Genomic DNA, 19479 nt, shown 5'->3' with positions numbered 1-19479 from the left:
ACTCCTTGATTGTACGTCCTTCGGCCCGTGACACAGAAATAGCTCTTTAGCATCAGCGTGGTGTGTCAGAACTATTCTGCTCTAACAAAAATATAAAATCTGCCATCTCAGCATTATGGAAAGCAATAAAGCTCACTCAACTTCTACCAATATGTTCCACTCTCCATGAAGTGGACTTGCAAAGAGGAAGCTAGCAGGAGAGGTAGGATCTAGGAATATTTCAAGGAAGTCGGGTCAGATTGTAACAAAGTTAATAATTTCTCCAACATTTTACCACACACTTGCAGTAAAATATCTACTCATCAGCTAGCTAGAGAACCAAAATCCAATATAGCTAACGTTTGCTAGCAGCGAGTTGGTCCATGTTTTGACTGCTCATTAACGAGTTTATAACAGAAGCCTGTAGTCATTGGTGTGAAACCTCTTTACCTATTAACAGTTCAATTCTGACTTGCAATATAAATCAGCAAGCAGGTCGGGGAATAGAGCTGCTGCTGAGCTACTGAGTAAACGGATAAATAGATGAGCACCTTGCGTCTGCCTCGCAAACCCACCGAGACATAAACGCCTCCCTCATCAAAGAGCTGACGATGACGCAGCCGAAAACAAGTCAGACTTATGCAACAACGTCCCAGGGGGAGATCAAAAAGCGCCTAAACAAATGCCGTGCAAAAAGCACTGAGCAAGCTTTGAGCTTTAAAAGTTGACGCTATAAGCTAAAAGATGTGCGCGCCTGGTCTTTCTAATTAATTCAGAGCCATTAGATATTGGATTGTACTGACAGGGTCAGCAAATAATTTACAATGGAAAACAACTTTCCAGCTCCTTGCAATGAGACTCGCAGGGTTAGCACTGCAGATAGACAGCTAAGACTTGCAATATATTAAGCTTTCTCTTCTTAAAATACATGCAGTATAAAGGGAGTCAGCAGATCAGACAGGCTAACATGAAAATTTATTCTGTTCAGCATCGAGTACACCCTTTGAGGGAGACTTGCTCTCATAAGAGCAGCAACTGACTTTTAAAACACAAGCCTGTCTTTATTTAGAGAACAGAAACTTTTGCGAAACAGATCAAGCTGCAAGAGCGAGAAACTGACTACACAAAAATTGCGGTATTCCGGGTACGACGGGGAGGATTTTGGCAGTACAGAGGTCAGTGTATGAGCAATGCTAACTTCCTCTCCTCGTCTTTTACCGAGTTAGTGTTTGGGAAGTCAGAGGTGCTGACCTCCTGCAACATGCATGCGTACATCACACGATGCACACTGTCCAAAATAACAGCACAAGGGGTTTCATCTTCCATCAGCTGTTGCTAAACAACAGCACGAGCTGGGACGGCTCCAGCGTGTTTTGAAAGATGCACATTTGTCGGTTTTTTTTTTTGTTTTGTTAAAACCGTACACCCCTAGCCTGCCAATGGGTATAAAAGGCACAGCAGCGGGCCATCCTGGAAGTTTGTTAACTATCAGGCTACATTATGCGTCTATAATAATCAAACACTGACCTACGGTGGGAAACATATTACAAATATCACCAATATGAATGCACATATACACAGGAACGACTTCTTGAAGTAAACACAAATCTACATTTCTGAATCAAAATGCATCTTTATAAGCAGTTTCAGCTTAAATCATAGAGTCTTACTTAAAATTCAGTTGTTTCCTTAAACAAGTAGCTTTCATATCAGACTCATGAGAGCCTTGGCTCAGCCTTTTGGGAACTTGAAGAGATTTTGACTCCCTCATGAAGCTGGCTGAGAAGATGCAGAGAGTGTGCAAAGCTTCATTAGAACAGTATTAAGAACAAAATAAAATTAAGGAAAATATCAAATTGTTTTGATTGGATTAACATGAATAGTTTTCCCCCTCACTCCCTGCACAATTTATTTATTGTGTTAATTTATATTTCGGTTCGTTCACAGAGATCCAGCAGAACAATAGTGTCACATTTAAATAATTTGAGAAACATTAGGAGCTTAATAAGATATATATGAGTATATAAGTTATATATAAAAAGGCATAAAGTTAAGAGTCTGAGGAATCACAAGGAATAAGAGAGAAAATTAAACAGACAATACATTTCAGTGCCTAGTCAGCTACTGGTTTCTGCAAGAAGCAATGCGCTTGGCCAGGGTACTGATAATCCCTGCAATATCCTATTGTATTATAATAAACTTTCACAAAAAAAACCCCCAAAAAACCCCAGAAAATTGCCTTTATGTTTCTGTATCCCCAAGCCTTAATACTACTACTACTACTAATAGTAATATTATTATTATTATTATTATTAAGTAGATTAAGAATCCAAATTTCCAAAATTAGCTTCAGAGTGATCGCTTAAATTACAAGGCACTAGGCCTATTCATTTAAAATCACACCAATAAATAAAAAATAAAAAGGAGGAGGATTAGTGCAGATTTAACTGCCAGGTTTTTTTTTTTTTTGCTATTTGTGTGTCTCCACCATGTGATGTATGCCTAGTGAGGTGGTGAAAGTTTACCTCACAAGTATCAACGGCTAAATACTTTTGGATGCATCCTGCCTCCAGGCTCTAAAAGGCCTCACATGGTGGCAGAACTCTGCAAATAGCTTTTATTTTTGGAGGTAATCCGAGACTTGTACTTATTATAAATAAATTTCTCCATTTAGGCATGCTCACTGCTTGGTGCTGTGTAGCTTCTTGCACGCTTTTGTCACTGTAGCTTCACTTGCCCACATCAGAGATCCAAGATATAACAATTCTGGGAAGTGAATTGTATTCCAAGCTTTAAACGCCAGAAAGAAAATTCTTCAATGCAAACTCCAGCAGCTGTGGTGGAGGCTGATGCAGGTGCAGAGAGTGGGAGATCAGTGATGCATGCAGTATAGCCCGTGTGTCCCAGTGCTCCAGCTCTGGTATGTGGTTGGAATGCGGAGAAATTCCTCCTAGCCAACCGATGTCGCGCACAACATTCTGCCCCCACCAAAGCAGCTCGACCCCCACCGTCTCCACTAACCTCTAACCCCCCTACCCTTCCCACTAAAGCAGGTCAGCTAGTCCATAGCATACAGACTTGGGACAGGAAAAAAGAGCTACAAAACTTGCTGTTTGCTGTGGACATCACAAACCCTGACATGCTTTCTACTACCACAAAAGATAAGAGAGAAAGTGAGAAGACTGAATCATAGGAGTTAGAAGCATGTGGTCTAACAGCTTACTTATATTCCTGCCTGAGTGCAACTTTACCACGCACACACACACAGTTCCAGCGTCAGGGCAATTGAGCCGAGAGAGCTGATGAGCAGGCAGTCCATTAATGGCCCACTAGCCCTGTGCTGGAAGTGGAGCATGGCCTCTGGAGAGAGTTGGTGGGGGCAGGGGAGGCGAACACACAAACACACACACGGCTTTGGGAAGTAGTGAGAAGGGGAGCACATATACACATGTAAAACAATGATATTCCAACTCCAGTTCATGCATCAAGGTCATCTGATTTCGAAGTACAGATAATCCAATGAGAAGCTGGGCTTTGGCAAGACAGAACTGCTTTCTGTGCCAAATATTTGTGAAGTGCTACAAGAGACAACTTCTTTACCTGAACCATGGACAAGTAAACAAATTTGACACACATCAGTGAGATCTCTGCTGGGTTTACTGTTCTCAGGTCTTTTTCCTGATATACAGTCTGCACACGAAGACCTCGTGACCGAGACGACAACTCCTCCTTACGGGTTACGTTTAAGCTTTACTTCATCCAAAGAGTATTTTACCAGTATGCACACGTCCACGTTTGTAATAAAACGCGTCATGAACGTCTTGTCACACAGGCATAGTCTTACAAGCCAGACTTCTAGGGGAATCACTGATCTTCACAGAAGAGGCCATTTGACAGGCATTGCATCAAACACCACTTTGCATTCCCTTTTATAAACTGAACCTTTTCCCCAATCCAGTGACTACATCTTACTTTGCAGACCTCATTGTGTAACACAGACATGCAGAGAGCCAATTAGATTGTAGTCCTGCATCAACATCTGTTCATAAGCCCTTCTGGTAATTACCCAGGAATTGTGCTGGTCTTGTCCTAGTCGGTTCCTGCGTCTTCTTGGAATTTTCGATTCATTCCTGTTGCATTCACACACACACACACACACACACACACACACACACACACACACACGCAAGTGCATGTGAGAGTCTTCAGAGAAGAACTTAAATGATGAGCACCAGAACACTTGGAATAGAGCCACTGGATTTAAGGTATTAACCCAAAGATGTTCTCAGGTTGCTGATACTTGGCGCCACATAATGGTCTAGAAAATGATCAAGCTTGTAAAATGGACCCATCTCTACTAAAGGTTTGTTAGGGAAACCACCTCAAGGAATGAAAAGTAGCCGTGGTAGATTCATGTAAAGTGTTGAAAAGATGTTCAAGAGTGCGATTTAGCCGTGAGCTGTCGATATCCAGTTTCGTGTCAGTACGGATCATGAAATTAAATTCAATTTCTCCACCTAAAATTGGTTTTTACCAGAGGTTGAAATTAGTTGGCCCGTCAACAGAGCTAGCCCGCGAATAGGCCAGTCTCTCATCTACAATTTTATGACCGTTGTAACCTTTCTAACTTCAAAAGGATGAGAACAAATACTGTTATCTGGCTGAACATGTCTTGTTAAAACTAATATGGCCGTGAACAACGAAAACCTTATGTGCACGGCCGAACCTTAATACAATATGCCTTTCAACATGCTTCAAGGTCGTAGCGAACGGCACATGACTTCATCTTACGCGCACGCTGCCCGTACCTCTTGCTTGTGCCGTCTTATCACAGTGCACTGTTAACACACTACGCGTTAAACATTCACTTTACTGACGATAAGGAATGCAGTCCCGCGAAGTCTAAACCCTTATTTGGAGATCACACTGCTATGATGATATAACACTATTAATAAATACTTTACTCTTGAGGATGGTGGTTAACGAAGTCTGCAGTAACGGACACAAACAAGAAAACTCAAGGTCAAAGTTTTCTGATATAATACATAACATACATAACAGTGTGTAATTCGCTCTCCACACATCGAAATGATGGGGAGAATAATAAATTGTTACATAAAGTTTTAAATATGTAAATTGTTCAACAGAATTCTAGATCAACAATTTGTTAAATAACATTTTAATTAAATAAGTCATTAAAATTGTAAAAGAGACTTGACAGGTTCATGACCGTTACTGAAACAATACTGAAGTGGCGCTTTCTGAAAAACAAACTCCTCTAAAATCAACTCTAACGCTGGTCTGCGGTGGAGGCTCTTTTGCACAAGCCGAGAGGGGATTTCTAGGCCGTGGCAAGCGAGCATCCGGGTCAGAAGCTCATGCTTGGAGACGTGGTCTTCCCCTCGTGTGCACGTCAGAATCCTCGTTCTGATTTGACGAACACAATAATGCCACTCACAGACCCAGAGCAACTCCGCGGCAAACACAAAAGAGAAGCGAGAGAGCGTGAGAGAGACACCAAACACGCTGGGGAGAAGTGAGCCCGATCCACGTCATAAAGAGAAAGTACAAAAAATAGAAACAAACAACCTTTCTCTTTCGGTCTCCATCCTGCCAAAACCTACCGGTGTAAGGTGGGGCATATTTCAGTGTCTCAAAGAAACATGAGAGACTCGATTCTAGGAAGAATCTGGGGCAATGGTGCAGAAAACCACACACACACACACACACACACACAAGTGAAAGTGAGAAACAGGAAGATAAATCGATGCGACAGTCGAAAAACAAGCAAGCTGGCCTCTATATTTCAAGGATAAGCTTGGATGCTAGAATGCGCAGCAGATAAAGAGAGCTAGGATATTTTTACTTACACTTGAAGCAATGCAGAGAAAGCTTCTATTTAAAGACTACTGAATGATATTGAATGATTGAAAACATTCAAGTAGACAAAATTCAGGGTGTCTGCTTGTGTATCCATGTTAATGTTCACCTCAAAAAAGATTCATGATCAAATTAGCCGACACCAAACTCTAATTCATGGGTATTGAATCAAAATCCATCCATCCATCCATCTATCCATCTGTACCGCTTATTCTACACAGGGTCGTGACGAGCCTGGAGCCTATCTAAGGGGACTCGGGGCACAAGGCGGGGGGATACCCTGGATGGGGTGTCAACCCATAGCAGGGCAAATCTCACACACACTCACACTACAGACAATTAAGAGATGCCAATCAGCCTACAATGCTTTAAACTGTGGGAGGAAACTGTAGTGCCCGGAGGAAACCCCCGAAGCACGGGGTGAAAATGCGAGCTCTGCGCACACAGGCCGGAGGCAGCAATTGAACCGCAACCCTGAAGGTTCGAGGCAAATGTGCTAAACACTAAGCAACCATGCCCCCCTTACACCAACCACAATGACAGATTGTTGTCCACACACCATTTATCCAGCCTGTGTGATAACTCTCCCTTAACACGGGAAACGTTGCTCAGCAATCTAGAATCTGTCGTGAATGTCAGCGATTATGAATAATCAACGATTGGTCCTGACATGTTCACCAAAGCTAAAATGGCTAGCTGCATCTGCTTAGTTTTTAAGCTCTAATCATCAAATTAGCTTGTTTAAGTGATCCAAGAGAAGCTGCGAAGTTACAGTTTTACCAACGTTACAGGAAATCCGAAAAATGATACTCTTTCTTCATATTATAGTGTTCTTTTGCTAAGCATGGAGATGGACAGAAAACGAGGAACACCAACACCGGAACTGAAGAAAGAGGAAACAGTAGGAACATTAGATTAAAAAAAAAATTAAAAAGGGAAATGATCAGGAAGAGCAGAATAAAGAAGTTGCAAGGCTTCTAGACAGAAAAGTGAATGTGGTGATTTAAAAAAAAAAAAAAAAAAAAAAAAAAAATACTTTGCGCAAAACAAAGCAGGGACATTACTGTCAGCAATGAAGCCAAAAGTCCCGAAAGAGATTGATACACAGCAAGTTAAATCTCCTCAGTAGTCCATCTCATGCAAGAAAAAAAAGGACACTGTTACAACTCTATCCAGAGCTGAATTGTTGCATGAGAACATTAAAAGAGGAAAGAAAGCGAGAGCTCTCAGAAGAAAAGAAAAAAAAAAAAAACAACTCTATTCAAACGTAATGCTCCTTCGCGACCAAACATGGCTGATGCCTTGAAGAGGGGAAGAAAGAGAAAAGAAAAAGAAAAAAAAAAAAAGGGAGACAAAACTTGACCTCGAAACAACAGAGCAAGACAAAAGGAAAAACAACTGCGGAAGAGCGTCCCGGGGAAGCATTGGGCCCGAAGCAGCAGCCGGGATGAATACTCTGAGGGAGTAAAGGAGTGGCTGAGTAAACACTTCGAAAGCCTATTTTTTTCGAAAAGCAGACTGGAATGTAGCTAATGGGAGGGTCAAAATGGCTAGAGAGTCTGCAGGATATTTGAGGGTTATTCAGCCTTTTTTTAATGGCTCTCTCCAAATATTTGGTCCACCTCGTTACAGCATCACAAAGTCCATCTGCCAGCACTTGGAGTGGTGTAGGCTGTCCAGAGCACCAAGCAATCTCTCATTCCCGAGTCACCATCCACATGGTTGGCTCGGATTACCCATCCCTTGAAGAGCGAGATGACTGGAGGTCAGTGCTGCCTTCCCAAGCTGTTACTGGTTACATGTTTCCCCCACAGCTTTAACTCCTTGCTCTGGGGGACAACTGGATGAACTTTTGATTGCAGTGTTAATATGGAGGACAGCTCGATTTACCCTCTGGTGGTAAACAAGAGGCTAGCAAACATGCTAGCAAAGAGGCCCGTTACATCCTTCTTGTCATTTGAGACATGGATATCAGCTTCTTATTGTGCACTGGCTCCCCCCCTTCCACTTCCTACAAATATTAGAGATACATATTAGCATGGACATGGGTCAAGTCAATGCATTAAACTGCATTGACTGCAAAGTTTATTATACTTCACAGTAAACTGCAGAGAAATCTTTTTCATACGCATGTTCCTCCACAACATTCTGCAACACTACTACACAAGTGTGTGTGTGGGAGTTTTATTGCCATGCCAGTTGCATGCACCCCTCTGTTCGACAACAATGGTCCTCTTATTGGGCCATCAAGATTTGGCCTGATGCCCACAGTACAGCATTCGCAGTCAAATAACCAATTTTTCACACACGTCCAACTATAAATGTAGTTTACTCTAAGGGTAAACAAGCGCTCGAGTTAGAGCTCTTTGCACTTTTATGCTTGAATTTAACAGTAATTAACTGCAAAGTGCGCAAGCCAGAGACAAAATCCCTGAAGGATTAGTGCGGCAGTTGACCGTGACACGACCTAATACGAGCAGAAGCGAATATTTTACCAGGACTGTACATGACATCTTAATGACCGTCTACACACAGCCACCTTTTCAACGTGGCCGATTTACAACATCACCACAGCGGAGCAATAACAAAAGTATTAAAAGTTAATAAACGAGAAAGAATACAAGGAATGTGCTGGCCAATAGGGCTCAGTAATGATGATATATCTATATTGCAATAATTTGTGTCTCAGCCGATATACATTTCTGAAATATAGTGGATATCGGGATCTTTCAAACTGGAAGTCTGGTCTGCTTCAAGTCAGTTTGAAGTGTGGTCTTCCACTTGGAGAGTCCAAAAATTGTGGCAGAAGTAGAGGGAAGACGTAAACGATTGAAACACAACGGAAACATAAATTCCACTAAAATCTATTGTGTGTACCCTATGTGCACACCTCCACTAATGTGAACATCCACTAAAAGTCAGTTTGAAGGAGTTCAGATATTACTGGTAATGGTAACTTTCCAGATTTTGAAAGTGACCATACTAAAACACTTCTGTGGAACCACAGCGCACATAAGCAACAAAGCTATTTCCTCTTTCATTTTTACAAATTAATGCATTTACTGTATCCAGATCCTTCACATCTGGTGATGTGATCATGTGATGGGATGAATCTTTTGGGTTGTTTTTTTTTTTTGCTATAAGAACTGGGTCAGTCTCACATGTGCATGTGGATGTGCTAAGGACATCTACCGAAGGCCCCTCCACAAGACGTTGTTTTAACTAGTAATCTGGGCCTGATTATTTAGGGACCTGTGTGTTTGCTTTTCACATGTAATCTCTAGCTTGCCTCGTCCTGCTGCTAACTAAACAGAAAAAGGGGGGGGGACCCCTGTGCAGGCCCACAAGGCCTAATGGACATGGAAATATCTGGACTTTTGTTGCCAGCGTCCAGGCATGAGCGTTTCAGCTAACCCACGCTTTAAACAGACGCTTCCTGGTGACCGTGAAGAGACCTTGACTGGTTAGACAAAATAGGCCAAATCTCAGGAGACCTCCACGCGACAGAATGAGGGCAAATATCTTTACACACCAATACCAGCTATATTTACAGGCGAGATGGCACACCGAGGGCGATTCCCAGGTTTTTGTTGTTCATTACATATGCGGTCAGGTGAAAAAAACAAGTACACCCCATAGAAATTGTTAGGTTTTCTGACATATTTGGAAAAGCAAACATTTGATCAGACTTGAAACAGTGCCTATTAATGAAGTTGATATACTTGAACAAAATCACTTCAACAGAAATACCAATAGATGTTAAAATATCCTTTAGATTTCAAAATATCCTTAAATGACCTTACTTGTGATATTGAATACGTTTACATGGACAGCAGTAATCTAATTATTGACCTTACTCTGAGTAAGAGAATAATGTGATTAAGGTGTTTACATGAGTTGCTTTTAGAATACTCCTTTCATGTACCCATTTTACATGTTATAGAACATAATTAGATTAATGGCACACGTCATTACGTCACCGTGCCACGCCGTCCGACGTCCCTCCAGAATTTCACGTATTAACATACAGTTCGTTTTCGTTATGGTACCGTATATATAGTTTTGTGTGTTTTTATTTTTTACGAACGCTTCCAGTGCAGCTAATTATTTATTTGTCATGCTATACGTGCTAATAGACGACTGCTTGAAGCCATGGGCTGCGTCCCAAACTGCGTACTTAACTACTGTATAGTAGCCGAGATACATGTATTTCGCCTGCTACAGGCCTATAGTAGGCAAGTATGCGGTTTGGGACGCAGTCGTGCTCTCTAGCTTGGCATAAAACGGTTGAGCACTGCCGTGTGTGTACGTGTTCTGTCGCGAAATGCAGTGAAAACTCACACGACGTTAATAATGTGATTAAGGTGTTTACATGTCCGTAATACACCTCGATAATACGACTAAAGTAGGAATACTCCACATGTCTTAATTCGATTTGTGTTTACTTCGAGTATGACCTTAATTGGATTAAGGTAATTAAAAATTGCTGTTTACATGGTAGTTTCTTAATTAGAGTACTGTCTTAATCGGGTTAACATTGGACAACAATAATCCATGTAAACGCACTGATTGATGGCACGCTCATTAAACCATCTACTATTAAAAACATTTAGGCATCAACTTTGATCCCTCCCTCACCTTTGAAGCTCATATAAACTCTAAAATTGGATTCTTTCACCTTCGTTGCATTGCTCGTGTCCGTCCCTTCGTTAGCCTCAAAGACGCTGAAACACTGCGTCATGTATTTATATCCTCACGTCTTGATTATTGCAATGCTCTCCTCATTGGTTTACAGGCTAATTCTATTGCTAAGTTGTAAAATATTCAAAACTCTGCTGCTAGACTTCTTACACATACCAAGTGCTTAGCTCGCATTACTCCAATCCTGTGTAAACTGCATTGGCTACCGGTTTCAGTTCACATTAAATATAAAATAATCCTGCTCATATGTAAATCACGTCACGGTTTGGCACCTTTCTACCTTAGTGAACTGTTTCTCACCTACAACCTGACCCACTCTCTCAGGTCCTCTGGGCTCGGACTCCTCTCTGTCCCTAGAACTCGTCTCTCCACCCACTATGGGTGGCAGGTCTTTCAGTGTAGTAGCACCCAAAATCTGGAATTCATTCCCTCTGACTCTTTGCAGCATCACATCCATCTCTGGGTTCAAATCCCAACTTACAACTTATCTGTTTTCTCAATGTTATCTGTCCTAACCAGGTTCTATGCATCCTTCTCAGTGACTGTATTATCTGTACTGTGTTTTTCACTTTGTGTTTGATTGTTCATTATTTTGTATTTGTCCATTGTTTATGTTTTGTTGTACTGCTATTGTAAAAAGTGTCCTTGAGCTCTGGAAAGGCACTATTATATATATAAAAAACAAACATATTCTTCTGTGGAAAAAGGCGTTTTGCATAATTGTCCACCAGGCTTGCTGGTATATTTGACCGCTTTTCCATACAATAAGATGTTTGAGGGTTTTCTTGCATGTACTGCCCGTTTCAAATCCTCCCACAACATTTCAATGGGATTAAAATCCGGGCTTTGACTAGGCCATTCCATAACCCTCCATTTCTTTTTTTTGAGCCATTCCTTTGTGGATTTGCTAGTGTGCTTAGGATCATTATTCTGTTGAAAGGTCCACTTTCGGTTCAACTTCAACTTTGACAGATGGACTCACATTATCTTCAAACACTCTTTGATATGAAGCAGAATTCATAGTTGAATCAATGAATGCAAGCTGTCCAGTCCCTGAGGCAGCGAAGCAACCCCAAACCATAACATTTCCACCACCGTGCTTCACAGTTGGTATGAGGTGCTTCTCCTGAAAACTTGTTTTAGGTCTGTTGTTACTGTGGCCCAACAACTCTACCTTTGATTACTCTGTCCAGAGCACATTAGTCTAAAAGGCTTGGTCTTTGTCTATATGCTCACTGATAAACTGTAGTCTTGTAAAGGCTTTTTCCCGGCACAGGAAAATTTGTGCAATCTCTTTCTGATTGTAGAAGCATGCACTTTGACACCAACAGATGCAAGACTTACTAACAGAACCTGTGATGGAATTTTGGAGTTCTTAGAGACTTCTTTTTGCATTAGACTCTTTAGCTCTTGGGTTGAAATGGCTAGGACGGCCAGTCCTGAACAAATTGGAAGTCGTTCGAAATCTGCGCCATTAGTAGATGATTTTCCGTACAGTGGAATGATGTATAGCAAATAATTTGGAGATCTTTTTAAATCCCTTGCCAGACTCATAGGCATCCACAAACTTTTTCAGAAGGCCTTATAGAACTCTTTAAATCTTGGCATGATGATGCCACACACCTCAATAGTAAAGGGAACACCAGACACTAGATATGAGAGGGGTTTAAATAATACAGGTTCCACCTGCACTTCCTAAACAGGTCCTAATCTCTGGCACCCAATACTGAACACCTAATTCTAATTTTATGGATGCGAAGGTGTGAGGATCAAATGTGTGCTTGTCCAAATAGGTGGAAAGACCTAACAATTTCCATGGGGTGTACTTATTTTTTCACATGACTGTATATTTTATGATGCTATTACTCAGTATGTGCTACCAGACATTAAAAACCACTAAAAGAGTCTAAACAGCTTGAGACATGAAATGTCACTCATGACATGATTCATCATGAGTATTCAGAATACAAAAATCACAGTACAATGTCCTAAACAAAGTATAAAACAACACGAACATAAAAATGGTGTGATATTAAAATAGCCTTGCAATCAATTACAATATAGATTGTACTAGGGATGGACGATTGTGATAAGTTTCCAAGATTTCATAGATATTTTTTAAATGAACTTACAAACTGACTGGAAGCAGCTAATTTTATGTTAAACGTTTGTAGTAAAAATAGTCAAATATTAATGTTTACAGATTTTCAAAATATATATTCTCCTTAATATTTTCCGCTTAACTATTAAAACAAGTGATTTTTTTTATTAATATAAAAATACATTTATTCTGATAGACATTAATTAAAACATCATCAAACAGTTTATGCGGCAACATACCCAAAGTTCTGCAACACAGCTTTAGATTGTCATATTGGGTATTTTCTGGGACCTTAAATGACCCAAATTACCATAAATTCCAACTTCAAATAACATACAAATCAGTACAAATAGTTTTAGCCCATGTGCAAGCATGTGGAGAGAGACAAGTTTCTGATCCTCATGCCAAACATTCAGTTTCTGAACATTCTTGTCCTTGCCTACATAGCAACCAAATACTTCAGACAACAGCAACCATAAACAGCTCATGATACACATTAGCATGTAGCCTTCACAACTACAGCTTCACATGCAACTGCACAACTCTTTCATTCCCGTTAAGTTGAACTGTAACACAATAGGTTTAAAAACTGCACGCATCTATTTAGACACATCACCACCACAATATACACTCCAAGTGTCGTATGTCGAACAAGAGCATCTGTGGCCCACGCTGCACCTGACATCAGCCTCCTAGCCTGCTTATGATATCTCAGCCTTGTGTTTGTTTCTGTGCAGGGTGAAGTTGACTTCATGGTTTCCAGTAAAACACTTCCTAAGTCTTCAAAAAGCTCCATACATTCTTCTTACCGTATCACTTTCATGAGTAGAGGCTTCCCGAGGGAACAGCAGTGACCTGTGGCAGGTTGAAGTGCCAGGTTTAAGACAGCCACCATTCGTCCCATGTCACAGCTATAAAGTCAGTGCAGCTCCAGATGTTACTGCCGCAGCTAATTTGAAGGAAGGTCAGTTTTATAGAGTCGAGCCTGTCAAAACCTCTTAGCATGGTGATAGTGAGTCACATGCTGTCTTCACACATGACAAGAGCACGAGATGTAGAGAAGTAGTCTTAAACAAATACAATTCAGGTAAACATTAGCTACCATCTATTAATGATTCTTAATTCATTACAAATATCTACTTTTAAATGTCCAATTATGATGGCTGGTTGTGATATTTGATGAAGACTAAAATCTAAATATCCATTGCTTGACAATGGAACTGCTAAGGTTGAGCAATTTACTGTATCACAAGGTCTCATTGATGGCATAACAGAAATGATGTGGAGGGACTATCACACACCCACACACTTAAAAGACAAAATAGTCAACTGCATTTACGATCCATGTTTTAATGTTTTTTCCTTAAAGCCCTACTGAGCTCATGTCATGTTTCCTCTGAAGACCAAACATGGTAAACTGGACATATTCATACCCCCCACCATGAGGGTGACTTCCTAGTTTTGAGATCCTGCACCCCACCCACCCACCCACCCACCCATTTGAACTTTTATTTCAAATGAATTCAAAATAGTTTTACCATGACAGAAAGCAAAGCTGCCACACCTTTCAAAACAAAAACTCAAATCAAGAAGAGATTACAATGGGAGATTGGGGTTGGTTTGGGCCGGGGCTTCCAGGGGGTTGATTAAAACACCTGCACAGCTGTCAGTCATTCCAGATTCATATATCCATTGGCTCTGCATTTTTAATTGAGAAATACTCTTCTTTTGGCATATTTTTTGCATTCCAGTTCAGTCAGATGTTAAAACGTAGAGTTCCTATGCAGAATGCTTCAAAAGGTTGGCAGGTCCGACAATTTAATATTTTTATTTTCCATATTACTCCCACCCTCGCCATCTGGAATTCCCTCCCCAAAGTTTGAATACCTCTGAAAAGCTGTAACCATTTCACCCCCCCCCAAAAAAAAAAAAAAAAAAAAACACACGAAACTTGCAGTTCTGCTGTCTGTCATTTTGCGTAGTTTGTAATTGTACTTTTAGTTTTTCCTTCAAAGACATTTTGATGGACAAAAGTATGATAGAGCAAATAATCGAGCATGGTCACTTTCAATACACACACATATCTGTATCTCACATGCATCCTCTCAATCGCTGCTCATAACATGTTCTTGAAAAATCAGCATCAAATGCTGCAAAACATCAGCTATAACGCAACATGAGATCTAGGGGGCTTCTCCCTCTGTGTAATAACAGTCACCGACAGGCTGCATGAATCTACAGTCTGGGCTAGAAACAAATCAGCCCCAGCCTCGCTTTATCACTCAGTAAATTTTTCTTATGACCTTTGGTGATGGTGTTGCGTGTGATTTCACAAAAATCCAAATTAATCCACTTTTAGACATTTAGTAACATCAAATAATATGATGTGGATGCCAAAGACAAAATATTATATTGCTGTGTTTTTATCTTTGAAAGGCAGGCAGACTTGACCTTGCTAGCCCAATTATATCCCAATAACCTTTAGGCTACTTAAAACCGCTTCTCCATTTTTGTATTAGTGCCAGAAATGTGTGTGTGTGAGAGAGAGAGAGAGAGAGAGAGAGAGAGAGCGCACTAAAAAGCATTCGATATGTGCTGTTGATTTAACATGTCATGACCAATATGTAAAAAAAAAAAAAACAAGGAACAACAATTGCTATAACTTGTTCCACAGGACTTAATCACCACAAAATCTCTGATCCAACAAACCGCCTACATTTAGTTTCACACCACCACGCAATAACAGTGTGTTTCACTTGGCTAGATGAAAGTCCCATGACATTTTCCTAGCCAGTGGAGGTATCTTATCCTCCATCTGACTGGCTGCCTTCTGTAAACCAAAACATCACAACTCCTGTCACATCCGCTGGAAATGCAAACAAATTAATTACGATCCCATGGGTTGGGAACACCCAGCTCAGTCCACGCTGACGGAAACTTTCATCCACAACACTACCACAGCAGCGGTTTCACAACTTGTGGCCCAAACCGCTGCTAAGCGATCAACAAATACACAACTTAGTGTTTTTCAAATCACAACCACAATATAACTTCAGAACTTTATATACAAAAACGTCAAACTCTGCTATTTGCTCAAACTCCCAATCAGGAGTTGTTCCTATAAAACACAGAAAACACATTCATTTCTCACCCTGCGTGGCCAACTGACCCTTTCCCTTCAAACGAATTGGTCCCTACAGTGATCAAGGGGGAAGCCTTCAAAGGAAACAAAAGCAGGCCAGACCTCTGAATAAGGTAGCCTTTTTAAAACTATGCCAACCCGACACAGCGCTTGAATAGCAGCCTCCTTTGATCTTTTCTCAAGTAGACGTCGGCGGCTGCATTCGAGCAGATGAGCTCCCCCTCATGCTAGACTACACAGACAGGAGAACAACTGTTTTTGGATCCTTTTCAACACCTGTCGAGAAGAAAGCATCTACCTGTGACATTTGGGTGGGTGTGTGGGGAGCACGATGCTCCTCTTCTCACCTGAGGGGACACGACAGTAAATGAATCAGGCGAATGACGCAAATTTGAGCTGCTCTGACTCAGATTCCTTTTACTGCTCCAACATGCAGGTGTGAATAAACAGGACAGAAAAACAACGCCTCTGCTTAAACACCACAATCTCAAATCCACTAGACCATGAGAAGTTTTTAAGAGCAATTGGATTCTCTCACACCGACACATGATATTCATTCAAATCACAACACCAACACAAAACTACTGAGGAATGTTTCGTTGGGTTTCGTTGGATTCCCCCCGAATTCAACCTGTCTGCAGACTCAAGGTGGATCAGTTTACGCTCTTACCCTATAAAACAAACCATGGAGAATCCATCTTTTCCTTCCATGGCCTCACATTTAGTCATATTTTAATATAGACACACACACAAAAAAACCCTGAAACAAATTCTCACCAACGTCACAGTAATTAAAGTCTCATTCCAGTAGACACCAAACAACACTATTATTCACTTTATTATATTGATATATTTATTCATCTTTGCACCATACTTCATCATAGTCCAACATGAGCTTTTCCTTTTAAGGTAAAGCTACAAAAACAGAAACTAAATGTGCTCTCCATGTTGCGCAAAGATGGACAACTAACATGGATGTGCTAAAAAAAAAAAAACAAAAAAAAAAACAAACAGGGGTCTTCATGGCTTTACAGAGCTTACGTCACACACAGCTTGTTTCTCCAAAAACAACAGCGTACAAGAGTAGGGTTTGGAGCCTTACCATGTGTTTATTATAAATACCAAATATTTAAACAAACCGTACCATGTGTTTATTATAAATACCAAATATTTAAACAAACCGTACCATGTGTTTATTGTAAAATACCAAATATTTAAACAAACATGGGCATATACACCCCAAAAAATCTATCCATTTATATTAATTTTGTTCTTGAATGAAAGTCTACAGCAACTTTCTTTTCGCTACGGACGGAATACACCTGTTCCACTGGCCAAAACCATTATGAAAGCAACAAAGCTGCCCAGCCTGCAAGAAACATCTCTCTCCCGCTCTCATTCATTCATTTTATATATTATATATAAAAAAATACACATACACATATTAGCCTAGGTAATGGATTTGCTTACTAGGAACCAGATTAAGAATGCACACACATTAAATTCAGAAAATGTGTGACAACTGCATCAGAAAAATCTGGTACACTGTAAAATTGAGCACTTATCAATAGTGATGTGTCCAGGATACGCAGGATACGCAAGCCCTTCTTGTTGTTGTTGTTGATATTATTACGGTCCTGCAATTATCTATATATTTCACGTCCCCGGCACTCATTCGGACAATCCTCCGATATACTGCACCAGTACTTTTGAACATGCAACATTTTCTGATAATACCCATGTACTACAATACATAAACATACTGCTACCATTGTTTTGTATTCTTATCCTATTTACATGAATGATCCACCTCCTTGCATGTTATATTCTTACTACCATGCTGCTATAACGCTTTAATTTCCAGCCAAAGAGGGGTTAATAAAATGTTCTCTCATATTAAAAACAACCTGGGGCGGCTGTGTCTCAGGTGGTAGAGCAGGTTGTCCACTAATCGTAGGGTTGGCGGATCGATTCCCGGCCCACATGACTCCACATACCGTAGTGTTCTTGGGCAAGACACTGAACCCCAAGTTGCTCCCGATGGAGAATTGAAAATTTTGCTTAGGAGTAGATGTGAAAGAAATATTCATTCATATTTTAGATCAGATACAACAGAGAAATATAAATGATGAGCTTCCGGAAAAAAAACCCCCACAAATGTCAGCCTCAAGTTCCTGTCAGACATTTATAAATCAGCAGCAATATTTTAGTCAAATATTTTATTTAAAAAAATAAATAAAAATAAAAAAACAGATCTCTCAGCTTCCACAAGTTAAGAATCAGTCCAAACATCCTGGAGCTAATATTAGTGTCTGTCCATTCATGCCCATGTGGTTGAAGACCCCATGTGTGCAACTTTCCTGCTCTTATAAAAACTTCTCTAGGCTACATGACAGACAGCCCTCAAATAAACCTTCAGTCCGTTCAGAACAAACGATAAAAAAAAATCACAATGTAACAGTAAAACCCAGCAAAAGCACAGTGTAACACTAATACACCATTTTCATTCATAATTCAAGCTTGAAGATCATCATAAACCCAGCGCGTGCTATGTGGAAGTGGACATGTGCCTTTCACAAGCAAGAATATCATCAATATATTCATTCTCACAACGTTTCCACGTACATCAGTAGACTGAATTAGAAATATATGTTTAATAAAGTGAATGAAACTGGAATTTCACCTCTGCTGTATGGAGTTCACGTCCACTGAAGTTCCGGGAGCTGCATGTTCAGCGCTGAGCTGCTCGCTGCTGCTTCTACAAGAAGTTTTCGGTAATTCCTGAGCGCCTGGAGACAAACTATTGCTTGTTTTGTCAAGAAGAGGATGTTCAGTTAGTGAATTGCTGTGCTGGACATGCCGGCTGTGCTGGGATAGAGTGGCCTGCACGGCGGCAGGAGAGGACACGGATAAGTAGTGGAGCTGTGCCGCGATGGGAGCCGCGCCGCTCTCGGCTTTCTCCAGATCCACGCTCCTCACTTTCCGCAGCTCTTTCCGTCTCCACTGCGTGTTTTCCCCGGCGTTTCTCTTCACCTTGCCGGGACTGCTCGGAAGACTAGGCGCACTACAACCACCCTGAAGTTGAAGTCCGCATCCAACATTCGCACACTCGTCTGAATCTAATAATCCCGACGACGAGGTCCGGCTCCCCGCCGTCGCCATTTTCTGTCCCGAATTTTTGCCACTTAAAAGGTGCAATTGGAGAGGGAGTGGAGGGAGCAGGGGGGAGGAGCCGGTGGGAGGAGCCAAGGCACCTACGTTCTGGTTACACGCGCTGCTATGTGGAAGGCCATTGGGGTATTCATGTTTAGGTTTAAGGCTCTGGTATACTTCGTTTTTTCGCACAGTCGTACGCATATCCTTTCAAAGTATACTCCGTTTGACGTGTACGCGTGCGTACACAAGACATGCGCACTACGACAATTTTCACTACCGCTCCTGGCCTAGAGTCAGTACAGAGCAGTAAAGGACTGAAGGACGACAACGAAGAACAATGCTTGGGCAATCTGTCACCACGATTAGCACCCATATACAAATCCTTATACTCTTTAAGGCTAGAATTATACAAATGTGGGTACTTTCTAACCTGCACTCGTTTCCGTGTCTTCCGTTTATTCCGTTTTTTTCTTCAACTACCTTGAGATTCAACGGCCCTGGGTCACTGTTGCCACCTTCT

General features: G+C 41.0%; 1 protein-coding gene across 2 annotated transcripts in view; it reads right to left on the bottom strand.

The window, feature by feature from the left end:
* The window catches only part of map3k1 (mitogen-activated protein kinase kinase kinase 1, E3 ubiquitin protein ligase), a 40915-nt gene extending 21914 nt beyond the window's left edge, over window positions 1–19001 (bottom strand). For both annotated transcript variants that reach the window (XM_053644974.1, XM_053644975.1), the window contains exon 1: window positions 18487–19001. In XM_053644974.1, the coding sequence (XP_053500949.1) occupies window positions 18487–18965 (479 nt within the window). In that variant the 5' untranslated portion in view covers window positions 18966–19001. The remainder of the gene's footprint in view (window positions 1–18486) is intronic.
* Window positions 19002–19479: the final 478 nt, after the last annotated feature.

This window comes from Ictalurus furcatus, chromosome 16 (genome assembly GCF_023375685.1).
Source record: "Ictalurus furcatus strain D&B chromosome 16, Billie_1.0, whole genome shotgun sequence".
NCBI classification, from domain to species: Eukaryota; Metazoa; Chordata; class Actinopteri; order Siluriformes; family Ictaluridae; genus Ictalurus; species Ictalurus furcatus.
This window is presented reverse-complemented; position numbering and strand designations above follow the sequence as displayed.